This window comes from Herpailurus yagouaroundi, unplaced genomic scaffold, assembly GCF_014898765.1.
Source record: "Herpailurus yagouaroundi ecotype Mexico unplaced genomic scaffold, PumYag 186, whole genome shotgun sequence".
NCBI lineage: Eukaryota > Metazoa > Chordata > Mammalia > Carnivora > Felidae > Herpailurus > Herpailurus yagouaroundi.
Genome location: NW_024412417.1, coordinates 3624318 through 3644134, shown reverse-complemented (window position 1 = coordinate 3644134; position 19817 = coordinate 3624318). Strand labels below are relative to the sequence as shown.

The window sequence follows — 19817 nt, the reverse complement described above, 5'->3', positions numbered from 1 at the left end:
GCCAGAGAAACAGCTAGCCCTTGGTTAAGACACTCAGAGAGTTACTGCAGTTCCTGATTAAGGGAACAGTTTATAATAACTGTTTCTGGAAAAATTTTTCTAGTAACTGTTTGTTGGACCACTTGGAGTAGAGAAACTGAAAATGAGGAATAGATCATAAATTTTAGTAGCCTAAGATAATTGAAGCCTGAGCTGGGGCGGCTATGGAAAGAGGTTGTTTTTTTTTTTTTTTTTTCTAAATGACCTGTAATCAAGACTTCAGATATTGTGCAGTTTCATATGGCTGAAATGATTATTAGGATATGGGGCATGTTGCCAAGGGAGCAATCAGAGCTAGATGTACTGGACTTGGGGCCTTATCTACCAGAGGTGATTTTAAATCAGCGTGGGCCTGCCTGGAGGCAAAAGGGGAGATTTCAGTCTATGCAAAATTCTCCGTTTCAAATCGTTCTCTCCGTTTTATCTTCCTTCGTGCCCCCAGTGATCAAAATCCACACAGAGCCCAAGAATAAAAGAGCGACATCCAGCTAAAGTCTGCCAAAATGCATCACCCGGAAGGCTGGAATAATCAACAGAAACACAAGGAAATTCTCAGATGCCTTTCTGCCGGCCCCACCTTCATCCTGCACGCGAAGGAGCACTTACCGCAAACAGCCGCTTTGGGAAGAAGCACTCTCTACATAGTGTTTCAGAGCAAGCTGGAATTCTTCCAGGTCCTCCTCTATCACAGACATCTGACGCTGCACAAGCATGATGTGCTGCGGAGGAAGAGGCAAGTGTCACTGCTCTGGAGCCTTGCTGAAGCTGACCCCCTGCAGCCCAGCCCAGCCCTCCTCACAAGGCAAACAATTCTCATCTGAAATTACGACCAACAGGAAGACCCTGACCGATCCAAGGCAACAACACTGTATAAAAGCCGTGATGCAGGCAGGACATTCTTCTTGCCTCTCGAAGCAGGTGCAAAGAGAATGTCTTCCCAATGACATACTTCCCTTTTAAAAGCAGTGGTTCTCAATTTGAAGCGCTGGGGAGGTTTTAAAATTGCACTTCTATCAGAATCTCTGGACGTGAGATCCAAGCACTGGTATTTACAAAAACCTCCCCAGGTGACTGTAACGTGCAGCCAGGGCTGGGATCACCGGCCTGTAGTCATTTTTAAAGAGTGGTCCTACCCCACACACCGGACAGCTCCACCTTCACCGTAAGTATTTTGCGATAATAGACATGTTTCGCACATCATTACAAACAACCAAATTTCAAGAAACGTGTGCTCAAAGTTGCATTTCCAAAGGTACATGAGCCGTCACAGGGTTCTCAAACACTAACCACCTAAGATATGCCATAGGCCCTGGTCAAAATCTCATGGCGTCAGATGGAGACTGTGTTTAACGGATCACACTGGGCTGGATGCCAATTGCTTCTTGTAACAAATCCTATCACCTTTATAGCACTTGTAGTTTTGAAGACTTTCCTACAGTTCTGCCTGTGAGCTTCTCATGGCATTTTGATCTCAGGATAAAGCCTTTCTTCCATCATCAAGGGTTGGGAATGAATCACAGAAGTGCAAAAAAAAAAAAAAAAAAAAGGATTGGGAGTGAGTTATAAAAGTGCAGAACAGGGGCTCCTGGGTGGCTCACTTGGTTGAGCATCCAACTCTTGATTTCGGCTCAGGTCATGATCCCAGGGTCGTGCGATCAAGCCTACTTAAGATTCTCTCTCTCTCCCCCTGCCCCCTCCCCTACATGGGTGCTCTGAAATAAAAAAAAAAAAAAATTTAAGTGCAAAACAACAGCAAGAATGTAAGGATGATTCAGAATATGAGGAAAATAACTTGCCCTGTGTAGCAGCAGAGCCAGAATTAAGCACCCAGCTTGCTGTCTCCTGTCCGATGAGTTTCTTACTTCATTGTTAATAGCTACCATTGTCGAAGACCATAATACCAATAGATATTATGGTATCTATTAGGTATGATGGTATCTACTAGGTATGATGTTAGGCACTTTATGTACTCAATAATTGTTCCTACTTTGTTTTCCTGCAGGCAAATGCTGGGTGCTGGATTCTGGGCATACAGTGACGAATCAAGATAGAATCCTTGCCTTTATAAGGTTTAGTAAAGAAATCAACAAGGTTTGAAAACAACGTGTGTAGAATAACTTAAGGTATCGATACTAGCACATGAAACTGACGATATGTAAACTGACCAGAAGTCTATTAAATTTTTGACAGAACTGTACTGTCAAATAAATCTTGATTCCAGTCTCAAAAATCCTCTGAGTGAGCCTTAAAGTAATATTTGGGCACCAAAACGCACACGAGCGGGACACAAGCTATCAATACCACGTAACTCCTACAGAGTACAGTACTCTCCAGTGAGCTGTTTTTGATGTGGTCACGGAGGCTGATGAAATGAGAAGAAACTCTCAAAAGAAGAACAATGGACAAGGGGGTTCCTCCCAGAATGGAGATCCAGTGTCCCATCACAGAACTTCCTTCCCTGACAAATACCTTCCCAGCATGAATTCACTGTTGCAACGAACCAGTGAATGCCATATGCTTCCTACTCATGCCTTTCCTGAATTGCACTTTTTATGACATTTCTCCTGGCCTGGTTTTATCATTGTATATTTTATCTCTGTGTTTGGGGGGAGATAGCTTACTTCTTGATTCATAAGTATATCGGACCGCAAGGGTCTCCATCTTGATCGTACAGAGAGGACTGATCATCGTGCAGGGATCCTAGACTTTGAGCCAGAAGCAGTAATGGAGAAGACTCTGGGTGTGTTCTATATATGTGAAAAGAATGAATATTTAATGACCGGAAGGCTCACTGTGGCAAAGACTCCAAGGTATTCACCAAAATCCATTTCCTCTTCTTTCTAGGTACAGTTAGAGCACGTGTTGCATCATCCTTTGCAGTTAGGTGTAACCAACTGGTAAGTTTTCACCAATAGAATATGAGCAGGAGTGCTGTGTATTGCTTTTGGGACAAGATGTTCAAGAAGGAGGTGAGCCCCTCCCACATTCTCTTCCCCTTTTCTGTTGATAGAATGACCTGTCTTGGGAATGGCAGAGCCACACTTGAGAGGAGGACCCCGTGTCCCTGAATCATTGTGTGAACTGATTATTGGGCAAGGAAAAAACTTGCATTATATTGGAATCATTCTCCATTGGGGTCTATTTGTTTTCATAGCCCAGTTACCTAATGAGTTCAGTAATTTTAACTAAGCTTTGTTTTATTTCCCTTTAAGGGTCAGAGATCAAGAATAGGTAGATACAAGCCTATAACTATCTCCTCAGATTGTGTAATGAACAATCAGCCCCCTGTACGACTCTCGCAGGACCTGTTTTTAATATCAGTTACTAGGAGTTTAAGTTAACCTCTCTGCCAAAATCACTGCGGACACGTTCTTTTGACACAAATCTGTAGGAACTTCTCGATCATGTATTTGTGATCAACAATGACTCAGACGATTCTCATGGATTTTCTAATGAGAGATATAAATTCATATCTACCTATTCCACCATACTCCTTTTAGTCTGAAGGCAACTCTTATGTGATCTAATCTGTAATCATGAGCAGAACCATGAGCAATGCATGTCCTTTGAAATGTGACTTTTCGGCTGCTTCTATGAAAACATGGATTCTACTTCTCCTTCCCTTAGATCTGGGCCAGCCTTATAAACTTGCTTTGGCCAACAGAACATGGCAGAAGTAAGAGGGTGCCAGTTTCATGGTTAGGCCTCCAGACCCCTTGTGAGTTTTCACACTTTCTCTCCGATCCCTGAAATTGTCATGTGAACAAGCCCTGTGAGAGCAGGGGTCAGCAAACTTTTTATGTGAAGGGACAGATAATAAATATTTTAGGCTTTGTGGGCCCTAAGGTTCCTGTCACATTCCTCCATCTGTTTTAGTGTGAGAGCAGCCACAGACAACAAACAAATGGGTGTGGCTGTGTTCCAATAATACTTTATAGGTAAAAATAGGCAGCACACTGTAGTTTTGTCGACCTGCATGCTGGTGAATTAAAGACCACAGAGAACAGAGCTGGGTCAGTGGATTCATCCCAGCTGGGTCCCCGGACATATAAGGAAGTCCCGCCAAGATCAGCAAAGCTGGCATGCAGTTGACTGCAGATGCCCTAAGGAGGCCAGCTGACACCAGAAGAACCATCCGCTTGATCCCACTTTAAGTTGCCTACCTCTAGAATTGTGGTTTAAAACACTTCATTTTGGGTGGTTTGTTACACAGCAGTTAGCTAAGTGATTCATTCACTTACATAGATGGATGTGAATATGATTTGGAAAATAAATTTACTTTGCAACCCAAACAAGGCATGCCTTTTCCCTCCTTTCCTCAGATATTTTACACAAAGAAAACAACTTCCGAGGTCCAGATAATCTGTCTACGTGTTAGGACTACTGTGACGAGAAGCTTTCTGAATCTCCTTGGGTAATTTAAAATAGACCTTCTGAGCGCCAAAGAAAATCCTTACCTTTTCTAGGCTGGCCAGGTCAAGTTGTAGGATGTGGAGTATGGGAGAGGTAGAGAAGGTGCCCTGATACCTTAATGATATTTCTGCATGTCACTTATGTCAAATATACAGTCTGAGATCCTCACTGAAATCTGGTGTGAACAGCCAGCCCAGAGCATTTTTGTTTCTCTGCTTTAGAAGGCGTAGTGTTGCCTTTATTATTTACTTTATAGGGATTTTGTTATGATGGAATTATGACGGAACATTTACAGAACAGTACTTGCTAGTCACGTTAGGTTAGTTGCATCTACCTTTGATTTCTTGGATTTTTTTTTTCAACGTTTATTTATTTATTTTTGGGACAGAGAGAGACAGAGCATGAACGGGGGAGGGGCAGAGAGAGAGGGAGACACAGAATCGGAAACAGGCTCCAGGCTCTGAGCCATCAGCCCAGAGCCCGATGCGGGGCTTGAACTCACGGACCGCGAGATCGTGACCTGGCTGAAGTCGGACGCTTAACCGACTGTGCCACCCAGGCGCCCGATTTCTTGGATTTTTTTAAAAAAAAGTTTATTTATTTATTTTGAGAGAGAGAGCACAGGAGGGGCAGAGAGAGAGGGTGTGAGAGAGAATCCCAAGCAGACTCTGCACTGTCAGCATGGAGCCCAGTGTGGGGCTTGAACTCACGAATCACGAGATCATGACCTGAGCTGAAACCAAGAGTCAGATGCATTACCGACTGAGCCACCCAGGCGCCCTTTGGATTTTTTTTTATTTCAAGGAATTTCAGCTTTTTAAATCTCTGGAGACAGAAATATTTTAAATGCAACTAATTTGGTTCATGTTTTCTAGCTCTACTTACTACACAGTTGTGTTCCAAGCATGTTTTCAGACCTTCTTGTGTGCTCTTGTTCAATCTCATAATAGCTATAGCAAAGCAAGACTATGTTCTAATAGTCCCTGGCATATTCGTTGGCAATAAGCCCCAATCCATATGATATTGTATGACAGGATTCATTTGCTTCACAAAATATTCACAGGCTTTATGAGGGGAGAAAGGCAGAAAAAGATACTAGATTTGTAAACTCCTATTGTGTAAGCTATTCTGGTGTAAACAACAATCATGTACTCAAGAAAAGTTAGAGCTTTTGAAAAGCGCCAGAACGTGATAAAACCTTGCTAAAAATTATATTGAATCCAAAAAGAACTTTTTGAATATAGAAAGTATCTAGGGAATTGACATCTTTTTCCAGTAATTGTTTGATAAGAAGTGCCATGCGAGGCATACAATGGCCTCAAGCAGAAAGGATTTGGGTGGATCAGTACTCCTGCCCAGGTCCAGGATATGTGAGCTGGCTGGATTCTCTTCAAAAATCATAATGACCTTTCAATGACTCATACTCCCTGCTTGGCACTTGACAGCTAGAAGACAATAAGTTACCCCCCAATTTTCCATGAGTCATAAAGTTATAGTCTTGGAGTTTAGATCTGGGTTTATCTCTGATGTACATTTCCTTTTTCATTATGGCAAGAGTAAGATTATGAATTCCAAAACTTGCTATCTTTGTCACATGATGATTGTAAGCCACTTGGAACATTCTAACATTCCTACATAGCACCTTAGTGTTGTTCTTTTGGTGTGACGTTTTAACAATTCAATGTTTTAAGGAATAAGTAAATATTTTTAAAAGCTCCTTACTCTTTTTGATTTCATTTTGAATACTATGTCATTCTGGAAGCATTCCCGGGCCTCCTAAGTTGTGTGCCATCATTGTGCAAATCTATACTTTCCTATAATAACCTTCATCACAGTGTATTGTAGACCCTTGTTTAATCACTGGTTTGTCCTGTAGCCTGGAATATTCACCATTTCATCTCCAGACTCTCCCCCAGGGCCTGGCATATAACTGGTGACCAAGTTCTTCATACAACAAACAAGCAAGAGGTTGCTTTTGTTTTTAGTCATTGACTATTCTTTTCTAAAAAATTTTTTTTAAATGTTTTATTTATTTTTGAGAGAGAGAGAGAGAGAGAGAGAGCACAAGTGGGGGAGGAGCAGAGAGAGAGAGGGAGACACAGAATCCAAAGCAGGCTCCAGGCTCCGAGCTGTCAGCACAGAGCCCGATGCGGGGCTTGAACTCACAAACCATGAGATCATCACCTGAGCCGAAGCCGGATGCTCAACTGACTGAGCCACCCAGGCGCCCCTGTCATGGACTATTCTTAAAAGCTCTTTAATAAATTTTATTCACGCACTATTCACTCCAGGAAAGGATATGAAGGGTATGAGGTGGTCCTGAAAACTCTAGAACCCTGCCTCATTGTTTTTCATCTACCTCCATCACCTTGTCCGCGTTCCTTTCCTCTTTAAGAGCGGAGAGTACACATTTAAAAAAGCTTGGCTTCACTTTTACCAGCTATGTGGCCTTGAACCAGTGCCTCCATCTTTTCATCCGAAATCACCAAATGAAATCGGAGCCGTGGTACTTTGGTATCATAGCTTTGGGGAGGATTAAATCGAATTATGTAAAAATCTTGCCCAGGATAGATACTCAATAGATGTTACTTCTCACTGAGGAAAAACAAAGGACCTTAAAAAAAAAAGAAAGAAATCACATCCTAGACTCATCATTATGTAATGGCTCACGTCCCAGAAAACTAGATGTGGCAGCTAGTTGGTTTCAGGACTCTTGCTGTGTGCTTAAATAAGCCTACCAGATACTACTGCTCTGCTCTTATGGCTGGACATCTCAGGAAAAGGAGTCATCTGTCAGCTCCCAATCTCACTGGCAAAGAACAGCTCCACTTTAGTGCCCAGAAATGCACCAAACACTAGAGCAGGACTGTTGCAGTGTCAGGGCAGGTGCAGGTCTGGCGGAGAACTGCTGGGGTCCAGCTAGGGGGCTTAAATCCTTCCACACCTTGACTCTCCACCTGCAAAATGGGGTTAATGATGGTGCCACCTCATAATGATGGATGAAGTGAATTATAGAAGTGTGTGTTTGGGATAACACTTGGCACATAGTAAAGGCTCACTGAAGATTAGCTTTAAAAAAAATTAAGTATATCATGGGGCACCTGGATGGCTCAGTCGGGTAAGCGTCCGACTCCTGATTTCGGCTCAGGTTGTGATATCGTGGTTTGTGAGTTCGAGCCCTGCACTGGGTTCTGTCCTGACAGCATAGAGCCTGCTTGGGATTCTCTCTCTCTCAAAAGTAAATAAATACACTTAAAAAATAAAGTATATCATAAGAAGTTTATTCTCTGGTTTCTGATGGGCAATTTATTTTTCAAAGTTCTCATGTATTCACCAATGGAAAAGGCAAGCTACCTCCCTAGTCAATGACGTCTACTGGTTTGGGTCACCAAGATAAATCACTGAACATGGAAGAGCGTGGAATGATGAGTGCCAGCTGTGCACAGTGAAGATTTGTTACGGTCATTCTGAATATAGAAGGTTTCATAAGAGTCGACAGTGATGTGTCACTGTCACTAACTATCAACTACAACTTTTAAGGACAAATACCTTACTGGCAGCTCTGAAAAAAAAAAAAAAAAAACAACTTGCTCAAATCATTACTGTATGTGTATTCCCAAAGAGCACAGCTACTCACTTTTACAGGTGGTTGAAAATAGTTAAGGAATATCCTTTCCTGCTTTTAAACAATATTGACTGATGAACCAACTTGCCCAGTCCTGTTTTGTTCTTGTAAGTACTTTTATGTACTATTGAATTAGTAATGCTGTGTGGGTTGACGAATCTCTCAAAATTGATGTTGGTCTCTCTTCTGTCAGGGACCCGAGAATGGAACAGTCTGTCACCTTTAATAAACAATCCTTAGACGATTTCTCTCCCACATAGCTAGCGCGAGAGAATAGTGTCACATCAGGAAATTATATAAGAATAGACAATGGTCTCTCTCAACATTAGAAATGTTATGTTCGGTTTTCTGGACTAGAGTGCAGTGTTCTCTACATGCAAATCTAATTGACGATAGAGATACAAAGATTGCAAGGTCACAATCCTGTCCCTAAGGGACTTCTACCAATAGCATTCCCAGTATGCATGCTCGGCGGCCTTCTCTTTCTCAGCTTCCCACCAAAATGTACCCCTTTAGAATTCTGGGTGCCTGAGAAATTAACACAGACCACACCCCTGTCTTTGGAGGAATAGAAGCTCTGAACATGTAGCGAACTATGGGTTATCTTTGGGGAAAGTGTCCATATCTATAGGATTCTAATCATAATAGTTATTAAGCTCTTCTGAGAACCTTCCAAAGCTCCCCCTTTGAAGACTCCCTTTGTGCTGTGAGTTTGGACAGACGGGTAGGAGCCGATAGACAGGTGAACCTCACCTTTTATCACATAGGCAGTGCCTGTGGAATAAGTGCCTGGTACAGAGATGAAGGGTATTTCCTATCTTTTTCACACGTAAATGCAATTGATCCTATACGACCTGTATAGTATACAATATAGTTATTAAGAAAAAAGTGATTTTCTGTGGGTTGCCCGGATTTTAAAATTTAAATTTTCACTAAACAAAAATGTAATGATCCACTTTTTCCAAACAGAATGTGCTATAAATATGTGCCTCAAAATTAAGTAAAATAACAAATCATATATATGTGTTGCTTTTTAATCACGCAATCACAAATTTCTTTTTGTTGGGTCTCAGTGCCTGTTAACATCACTTTATCTGTTTTCTTTCGATCTCCATAAATTGCCACCCCTGCTGATGGACATCTTTTCCCTATGGATGCAAATGTTCCTTTTTTCTCTAAGTGTCAACTTTGTTTTTGAAAAATGATTTCTGAGCACTTGCAGTGTGCCTGGCCCTGGGTAACACAATACTAAATAGCATCAAGTTTCAGCTCAGGCGTGGCACTCAGGCTTACAGGAGTTATAAAATGTTTATGACATAATTTGGATGTTGCCCTTCTCTGCTGGTCATATTCATTCAATTATTCAATTACTCATTGACTGATATGTGCATAAAATTCTCATTTTACACACATAACATGCTACATACTTACATAAAACCCCTGCAAAGTAGGCATTGTTAGGTTTTCACAAATCACAATTTAGAAACTACTACAGAGCCGTGCAAAATAAAACATGCCTATGTATTCCTTTTTCAAAATTTCACTGAGATAGTAGCTAATTTTGAAGAATTTTTTTCCTTCAGATATTTGCCAAGTACATATTTCTAACACTTTGACCTAGAAAGAAGAAAAGTACTTACAGATTTAGTATTCCCTTCAATAACTTCTTCTTCCCGTGGTTCAAGTTTGAGATCCTTTAAAGAAAGAAATGGGGAAGGCAGGGACCAGAAATTAGAGGAAACATCATATACTTGAATGGTAACTCTTTTGTGGCTGATATTGTGCCAAAAGCAGCTCATTATCTGAAAGGATATGGAATCATTCTAATTGTAAAAATGAAGTTTTTCCAATAAAGACTCTTTTACCCATTTATCAATGGTAAAGAGCCATTTCAGGGTGTTCAATTTGTTATTACTTTAAGCTTACTGATGATATTAAAAGAGAACAAAAGAGAAAGGAGATTCATGAAAACTGGGAAAGGGTAGAACAGTAAAAAAAAAAAAAAAAAATGAGTAGGCTGATTTCTTTTGCTGTTAGTACTGATCACCACTTTTCCTGGGAGATCATGATGGACATTAGCGTAACGGCTACAATACATTTACACTCCAGTGATAATTTTACTTAAACATGAACTCAAAAGCAAATGAAAACACTATTGATATTTTCTAAAAATGAAGGGCTACTAAAAAGATCCTAGAATTTTCTACCGGGATCAGTGGATGATGCTAAGGTCTCCAGTGAAACCAAGCATGTAATCTTGGAGGACTTCATTCTAAGAATATATCACCTCGCATTGATGGTGAGGATTATGCACAATAATTCCTTCAGATAGATAAAGAAATCCCTTGAAATCGGTATAAATCCAGACGGTCTGAAATAACATAAGCCTGTTAAAAACAGGGCTATGTTGCTTTAGCTATGCTATTCTCTTGCAGTAAAACCTTAAACAAGTTACTTGACTTACCTAGGGTTCACTTTTAGTGTTTCCTCTGCCTTAAGTTCTCTATCCCTAGGGCACCATCTAGCTGGCTCCTTTTCCTTTCTCATACCTCAACTCAAATGTCACTGCCTTAGAGCGACCTTCCCGGATCACCCACTTAAGTATCCAACCCCTCATCTCCACCATATTGCCTTAGTTTGTCCTCAGAGTACTTTTCCCTCTCTGAAATTATCTTGTTTCATTTATTTACTGATTTTGATCTGTCTGTATTGGATGAAGGACCTTACCTGTTTGGATCACTGCTGCATTTCCACTGCCAGAATAATACCTGGCAGAAAGTAGATGCTTAACAAGCATTCGTTGAATAAATGAAGGGCCTAATGAGCGCCCCATTTAAATCGTAGCTTTTCTGTGAAGGCGAAGTGACGCAATGCATATGGATGTGAAGTGAATCTTAAAGACAGAAACTGGAACAATGGTCTCCTTGCCCACTTTTTCCCTAACACCAACTCAGGTACACTTTTCACGTCTACTTTCTTTGATCTAAGATAACAACAGCTTAAATGAAGTCGTATGAACGCAACTTCCTTAGTTGTACCCCTTCAAAGAGGATGCCCTGTGATCTGGTGATACACTTAGGGCTTCATGAAGATCAAACAGGTTCTGTTGCCGTTATTTAACATAAAGATGTTTCTGCAGAGTGGGAGCAAAATAGCAAACATAATCTCAATATCCCCACAAATCCTCATAGAGGCTGAAATGGAAAGATAGAACGCCTGAAGGGATTTTTAGCGATTTCAAGTATTATTTTTCCCCCTCACGTGAATGGTATTGGGCCTGGTTTCCAGTGCAGGAAGGATCTATCACACTAAGTGGAGAGAAAAGAGAACACCTGTTCCACTGCAGGTACACTTCCTCTTAACAGGGAGATCAAACCTAGTGCCAAAAACTGCAGGAGACGAGAGAGTCAGCTGTGAAATGACATGCACTTAGCTACTGTTTGGCAATCGGGTAGTTGTTCCTCTAAAAGCCTAATTCGCAGTACAGAATAAGTTGTAGAAGCAAACGGAACTTGCACTGCCTCTCCATTCATTAAGACAGATCCTGCTGAGCCCCACACCGCTGGAACCCAATGCTGAAGACCATCACATCATACTTTCAGCAAATCTCTCAGACATTGTCCTCAAAATGAAACCCTTTCATGGAAAGGGAGGAAGAAAAAGTCTAGGGAAGAAAGAGATGTGATAATACTTTGATTTAAAGTTGGAAAAAAGGCATGACCTAAGTTTAAGCTATTCCTTTAAAAATAGCTATATAAAGTTAAGACACCAAATAAAGACAGGTTTGCCAAGCACCTCAAAGCCATTTGAAAAGGAGGTATTTGTGTTCTTTAAATGAATCTAAATTTATGTAACAATAGACTATGTTTCAACAAGGTCTGTTTTCCAAATAGAGGTCATGGATTTCCAGCCCTTCCATGATTGGAAAACTAATTTTCATAGCCGCCATTTTTCTCGTGAATATTTTTAGTCTCAGCTCACATATCAATTAATAAAATTAGGAAGGAGGAACGCTGAACTGCTGCCAACTGTAAGTTTAGGTTTTTTGCCCAGTAAATGGCCAACGTAAACGTGACAAACGGTGACATGGTGCCAGAGGGGCTGGCATTCTCCAAAGTCTCTTCCCCTGGACTTGATTACTTGTACAGAACCTCATTTTCAGGGGTCTTACTCCACCTCAGGACTTGGAAGTTTCATCTTTGTGGAGACAGTTCTTAAGATCTTAAACCATTGGCCTGACTTGTTACCTACCAACATCTGCCTGGACATTTCTGCCTACGTGTCCTATTGGGTCTTGAAATTAACACATCTAATAAGCCGGTTCACCTCACCTCACCTCACCTCACCTCACGATCTCTCACTTGTCTCTCCATTTCTGTTAGTGGTACAATTGACCGAGACACTCAGGCTCAAATCCTCAGACTCCTCTTTGAGATACTCCTGTCCTTTACCCATCATACCCACTCAGGGGTCCTGTTAATTTCACTTTAAGTCTTTCACTCTGCCATTTTCTTTTCAGTCATACAATACAGGTCCGTCTCTTTCCATACCTAATCCCAGCAGGCTCAGATCTAGAACCTGCTCTTTAATGTCACTGCTTGAGATGGCTTTGGTGGCTCTGACTTTGAATGTTCCTGTTTCAATCTGTTTAAATCCAGTTTGTATGCTTGCTGTCCAATTTTCTATCGAAAAGATCTCTTTGGTCATGTCACTTACCTGTTGAAAAATAATAAATGCTTCCTGTTGTCTCCAAGGCCAAGCCCAAGTTCCTTTCTCTGTTATTTAATGCCATCCATAATATGGCCCCATCCATCTGCACAATCTTATTTGTTATCATTTCCCCAAATGAAAGACTAAGCTGGTCTATTTAAGCTTTACTCACGCTATCACCCTTACCTGAATATCCTCGCTAGCTGCTCTCTTTTTACTAAAATTTTACTGCTCCATAGCACAGGTTTGTTTGTTCACTAGTTTGTTATCAGACAAGCATTTATTCCAATTTTAGTGACAATACATTTTACTTTCAGGGAATTCTCTCTTCTCCCTTCAATATAGTGCTCTGGGACTGTTAATCAAGATGTTCTCCCCCTCATCAGTTAAGAAGCTACTTTCTAGAGGTTGAGAGTGTAATTTCATCTTTTAGTATATCATGCAACCATTTCCCTGAGTCACTTTGAAACATTCCCAAGACATCAGCCAGGTCATCCCTAAGAGCTGCCACATGCATTGTTCAAGCACCCTGCTACCTATGGCAGTGATAACTCAAGAGTCAGGCAATGCAGTACATTTATTTAACTTGCAACTCCACATATTACACATATAACTAGGGGTAGGCATGGGTGGCCCAAGAATTAATGTGAGCTTCTCTATTTGCTTTAACAGAAAGGCTCAGGGGTGCCTGGGTGGCTCAGTCGGTTAAGTGTCTGACTTTGGCTCAGGCCACGATCTTACAGTTTGTGAGTTTGAGCCCCGCGTCGGGCTCTGTGCTGACAGCTCGGAGCCTGGAGCCTGCTTCGGATTCTGTGTCTCCCTCTCTCTCTCTCTGACCCTCCCCCACTCACGCGTGCTCTCTCTCTCTCTCAAGAACAAATAAACATTAAAAAAAAGAAAGGCCCAGATAACTACCAAGTAGTCATTTGTAGCATCACAGCGCTCCTGGCTATTATTCTATCCATGGGGCAGCCATGGATATATTAATACAATGAGGAAAACGGGTCACTGAAAAGTGAGAGGGAGAAGAAAGAAGAGGAAGCACCCACCTTCTTTTCCAGTCGATCAATTAATTTCTGGAGTCTATTGATCTGGGTCATCCACTGGTTGTCTTCTTCTAATAAGCCTTGAGGGGAAAATCATGACGGCAATTAAACAGAGCAGGAATGCTTTGGCATCTCAGAATTTTCCTTTTACCCGGAAGGAAGCACACAGTGTCACTGACTAGTCGGCACCCTTTTAAGAGATATATTCACGTGATTGCTTTCTAAGTTATTGATTTCCATAGATCCATGCATCCCAGTGGGTTCACTCTTACAAGTCTGTGGTTTTTATGTTGCTGCCTGTACTGGTCTTTGATAGTCAAAGGACAGCTCCTGCTGAGACACGTTTACCACCCCACGAGATGGCTGAGTTTTCTTCTGAAAAAAGGAAAGCTTTAATCAATAATTCTAAACTTACTTCCAAAACAGTGGAAGAAGCCAGGGAAATCATAGGCTTGACCACAGTAAGGTAGCTGGTGTCTCCTTTCCTAGGGACTGACCCGAGCAAACATGGACAATACGGTCATGGCATAGCAGTTAAGAGAGCAGACTCCGGAACCTGAAGATCATGGTCAAATTACTTGGCTCCTCTGGCCTCAGCTTCCTTATTTTTAAAATGGCAATAATATCACCACTGGCCACATCGTCATTGTGAGGAATAAATTAGAATATATATGCATATATACAAACATATGCATATGCATATATACGTAGTATACGTATGTCTGTGTGAACATATACACAAACACACATCTATAGTCCAGCACCGGGGCAAGCATTATGTAAGTTCTGCTGTTATTATTGCTGTAATTACATTTTCTAAAATAAGTAGCTTTTATTATTGTTTTTCAAGCTCTACACCCAATGTGGGGCTTGAACTCATGACCTGGAGATTATTCAAAGGTGCAGAGGGAAGAGTTGTGGTCTGAGCCCCTGCACAAACATCCTGGCATCCTTCTGTATCCTTATGGCAGCTTGTGCAAAATTATTTCGTAGGCATTTGCTGAAATAATAGTATTGAATACTTCTTGATGGGAGAATGTAATTGAATTCAAACCATAAAGCCTTGTTTTAGCTTTGAATGTTAGAAAGATAAGACCAAAATTATAAAGAGGTAGTACTTTACATTAGAAATCACTTCTCTTTCTGCATTCTTGGGCAAAACTCTCAAAGCTTATCGCATAAATTATGATGCGAAACTAAGTAGTAGCACAGTCACACAGAAGCAGCTACAAAAAATAAGAATAAGGGTGCTTTATAATAGAAAACACTGTAACTGTATAAACAAAATCTGTGTTTATTTTTAATTTAGGAATTAATTAACACATTTCCATTCCGGATTGTTCCTAAAAGAATTTAAGGTGGCTGTCACGTCAAAATTTCTTAGAAGGATATTTTGGTTTTGCTGTGTTTTCAAAATGGTTAAAGCATAAAGGACAATCTATATTTTGACTCAGGAGCTTAGACGTGTCATTTCCTAGTCAACACACAGTAGACTATATCATTGTTCCTAAGTTTTCACTATCTTCCTGTTATAGAATTCTACATATACAACCTCTGCCCTTCAACTTTGCAGGACCTCCTACCACAATGGATGGAGTACATGTCCCTTCCCACTATTACTGGGTTTGGCATGTGACTCATTTGGTCAATGGAGAGCTAGCAGGTAAGATGCACACAGTGGTTTTAACTGAGCTGTGTGATTTATGCTTCTGACACCCAGCAGAAGAGTTTGCTTCAAGTAGTCACTGATCCCAGGAGGCTACGTGAGAAGCAGAGCTGAGCCCAACCTAGGGGCTGGAGAGCACACATCACCCGAATCACAATCAACTACATACCCATGAACCAAAAAGACAAATATTTGCAATTGTAAACACTGAGATTTTGAGGTTGTTTCCAAGTAAAAATGGTCTAATGAATCATATGACCTTGGACAAATTGCTGTACTTCTGGGGAAATAAATATACTGACATCTATCTCATAAGGCACTAGGATATAAGATAATGATCAAGAAAGCACTTTGAAACCTTCCAAGTACAGTATGTGTAAATATAGGCTAGAGTTAGTACTCTGATTTTCTGAACTATTAGATAAGGGTTAATTGTGTTAAAATGGTATGTTCAAGTGGTTTACATGTATACATACATATACATATATACATACATAGCTTCTAGAAATTACTGTGATATTTTGTAACGTGAATTTGTATATTTCAAATGAATTTCTAAGTAATTATTACAAATGGCATTATTAAAATATAATGACCTAAAAATTATTAATAAGGCTTTAGTCCAGGTTTGGGTCTGGGTGGCCTAGTGGGTTGAGTGCTCGACTTCGGCTCAGGGCATGATCTTGCAGTTTGTAAGTTCGAGCCCCACACAGGACTCGCTGCTGTCACTGCAAAGCCTGCTTTAGATTCTCTGTCCCCCTCTCTCTGCCCCTGCCCCCCTTGCACGCTCCCTCTGTCTCAAAAAGAAATAAATATTAAAACATTTTTTAAAAGCTAAGGTTTCAGCCCAATAAAGGTTATATTACCCACTTCCTGAAACAGACTTTGCGTATGTTTAGGCAGGCTTTAGGAGATCCGGAGCAAATTAGGGTAAAGGGCGCTTCCTTCCTTGAAACCAATAGGAATTTCTACAGGTCTCAAGGTCCCATCACCCTCTGTGCACTGCGAGGTGCGGTTGTGGGATTCTCATGGAAACAATGGTGTGGATCATCACCTCCTTCTTAATACCACAGGCTCTTTGCCACGGTGGTTCAGACAAACTTTTCTGAAAGCATTTCATTACTATTGCCGTTTTACTTGCTTAAAAAAAATAAATCAGTGTGAAAATCAAAACAGTCAGTTTGGAAGAAGAAAAATGGCAAAGCTGCATTACCTGGACCACAGGCACTGAACTGGGGGCTTTTGGGGGAGAAGCTGTTGTGCCTCTGGACTCGGCGACTTGATCGCTTTCCAGGCCACTGGATCAACAGGACTTCTGGCTTGGTCGGCCCTTGCCTGGAACAACAGAGACAACATTTAACCTCAGCGTCAGGCTCTGGCCCCGAGAAACAGATCTTCAGCCATCAGTCACAAAGATTTTCTGGTGTAGCGACATGAGAAGTTAGGAGAATTACTGCTTGCCAACACGCTCTAGAGACCCAGAGGATTTGGTTTTATACACGTGAACCTACAGGAGAGACTCGGAGCTGGCTTTATGCTTTAAAAGTCTGAGTTGGGGCGCCTGGGTGGCGCAGTCAGTTAAGCGTCCGACTTCAGCCAGGTCACGATCTCGCGGTCCGGGAGTTCGAGCCCCGCGTCAGGCTGTGGGCTGATGGCTCAGAGCCTGGAGCCTGTTTCCGATTCTGTGTCTCCCTCTCTGCCCCTCCCCTGTTCATGCTCTGTCTCTCTCTGTCCCCAAAATAAATAAACGTTGAAAAAAAATTAAAAAAAAAAAAGTCTGAGTAAAAATCATATCGTAATTCGTGATTTAAGAAAAACTTCTTTCTTTTCTGGGCCAAACCATCAGTGGAAAAACTGTTTCTGTGTGTGCTGGTGTATTTAGTTTGTGAACACCTATGGAGTCTGTTTCTTCTTTCAGTTTTAAATTTTTTAAATCAAGGCTATGTATCCATATATTTTTAAAAGTCAAATAATTCTATAAAACTCATTTTAACAAATAGGAGTTCCTACTCACCTCCACACCACTCCCCATTCACAGAAGGAATGCTTACAACAAGTGTTCATTTGGATGTTTATCCTCATACCTATATATAATATGCTTAAAGTGCTATCTCTTTATTCTTTAGTTTTTAAATGTATCTATTAGCTTCCTAAAAGGAAAAGCTCAGGACAATGATATATGCAAGGAAATATTATAAGGAATTTAAAGGAAGACTGCTTAAAAGGATGGATTCGATTCGGGAGGCAAGCATTTGGTTCCCTATTCTTCTCTCCTGGTTGGAATACAAACATGATAGCTGAATTCCAGCAACCATATTGAGCCATGAGGCAAACCCGAGGATGTACTTACTATGTGAAAAAGGCAGGAGGTCTATGATAAATCTGTAGAGCTGTCATACTTGATTAGGCTGCTGCCACCACACTCTTTCATAACAGATAATAAGTCCTTATGTGTTTAAGCCTCCTTTTTTTCCTGTTATATGCAGTAAAATCTAATACTAATTTATTCATCCAAAAATCTTCCTTTGTTATCAGTAAGGGAAAATTTCTTTAGCCTCTCTCTGGTGCTGATTCCCCCCCCCCCCCCCCAACCCCCTTTTAAATTTGGATTTCATTTACTTTTTGGTTTGGTGGAAGGGAACATCTAATGGCTTCACAGGAAAGGGTGCACCATGCGAGGCAAAATTTGTGAGACACTGCATATTAAAAAGATACTTTTATTTTATTCTCCTACTTCACTGGTGGTTTTATGGGGCAAATAACTTTTTTTTATTTTTTAAAATTCCAGTATCATTAATGCACAGTGCTATATTAGTTTCAGGAGTACAATATACTGATTCAACAATTCTATACACCACTCGGAGTTCATCATCATAGAGGTACTCTGAATCCCCTTCACCTATTTCACCCATCCCCCCCACTCAACTCCTCTCTCAGAACCATCAGTGTGTTCTGTATAGTTAAGAGTCTGTAACTGGTTTGTCTCTTTTTTTTTCTTTGTTTTGTTTCTTAAATTCTACATATGAGTGAAATCGTATGGTGTTTGTCTTTCTCTGACTGAATTATTTCACTTAGCTTTATACTCTCCAGATCCATCCATGTTGTTGCAAAAAGCAAGATTTCATTCTTCTATGTGGCCAAGTAATATTCCACTGTGTGTGTGTGTGGTGATACATATGTGTGTGTGTATGTGTGTGTGTGTATCTTTGATATCAATTAATTGACCATATAATCATGAGTTTATTTCTGGGCTTTCTATTCTGTTCCACTGATCTGTGTGTCTAATTCTGTGCCAGCACCATGCTGTTTTGATGGCTACAGCTTTGGATTATATCTTGAAATCTGGATACCTCCAGTTTTGTTCTTCTTCAAGATTGTTTTGGCTACTCAGGGTCTTTTGTGGTCCCATAGAAATTTTAGGATTGTTTGTTGCAGTTTTGTGAAAAATACTGTTGGTATTTTGATAAGGACCACATTAAATCTGTAGATTGCTTTGGGTTGTATGAGCATTTAAAAAATATTTCTTCTCCCAATCCACGAGCATGGAATGTCTTTCCATTTATTTGTGTCATCTTCAATTCTTTCATCAATGTTTTATAGTTTTCAGAGTACAGTTCTTTCATCCCCTTGGTTAAGTTTATTCTTTGGTTTTTAAATTATTTTTGGTACAAATGTAAACGGATTGTTTTCTTAATTTCTCTTTCTGCTATTTATGAGTGTACAGAAATTCAGTGAATTTCTGTGTATTGACTTTGTCTCTTATAATTTTATCGAATTCATTTATCAGTTCTAGTAGTTTTTTGATGGAGTCCTCAAACCTCAGGGTTTTCTATATATAATACGTCATCTGCAAATAGTGAAAGTTTTACTTCTTCCTTACCAATTTGGATGCCTTTTCTTTCCTTTTCTTGTTGATTTCTGCAGCTAGGATTTCTAGTACTATATTGAATGACAGTGGTGACAGTGGACATCTTTGTCTCATTCCTGACCTTAGGGGAAAAGCTCTCAGTTTTTTACCAATGAGTATGATGTTAGCTGTGGGTTTTTACACATGGCCTTTATTATGTTGAGGTATGTTCCCTCTAAACTTACTTTATTGAGGGTCTTTATCATGAATGGATGTGGTACTTTGTCAAATGCTTTTTCTGCATCTATTGAAATGAACATATAGCTTTTAATCCTTCCTCTTGTTCATGTGATGTATCATGTTTATTGATTTGCAAATATTGAAATCCCACTTAGCTGTGGTGAATGATTTTTTTAAATTTATTGTTGGATTTGGTTTGCTAATATTTTGTTAGGATTTTGCATCCATGTT

At 40.4% G+C, this 19817-nt stretch overlaps 1 protein-coding gene across 2 annotated transcripts in view; it reads right to left on the bottom strand.

Moving 5' to 3' along the window:
• NECAB1 (N-terminal EF-hand calcium binding protein 1) overlaps positions 1 to 19817 on the bottom strand; it is a 195655-nt gene that overhangs the window by 19917 nt on the left and 155921 nt on the right. For both annotated transcript variants that reach the window (XM_040493940.1, XM_040493941.1), the window contains exons 7-10: positions 16713 to 16834; positions 13837 to 13913; positions 9718 to 9771; positions 646 to 758 (exon numbers count right to left, since the gene is read on the bottom strand). In XM_040493940.1, the coding sequence (XP_040349874.1) occupies positions 646 to 758; positions 9718 to 9771; positions 13837 to 13913; positions 16713 to 16834 (366 nt within the window). The remainder of the gene's footprint in view (positions 1 to 645; positions 759 to 9717; positions 9772 to 13836; positions 13914 to 16712; positions 16835 to 19817) is intronic.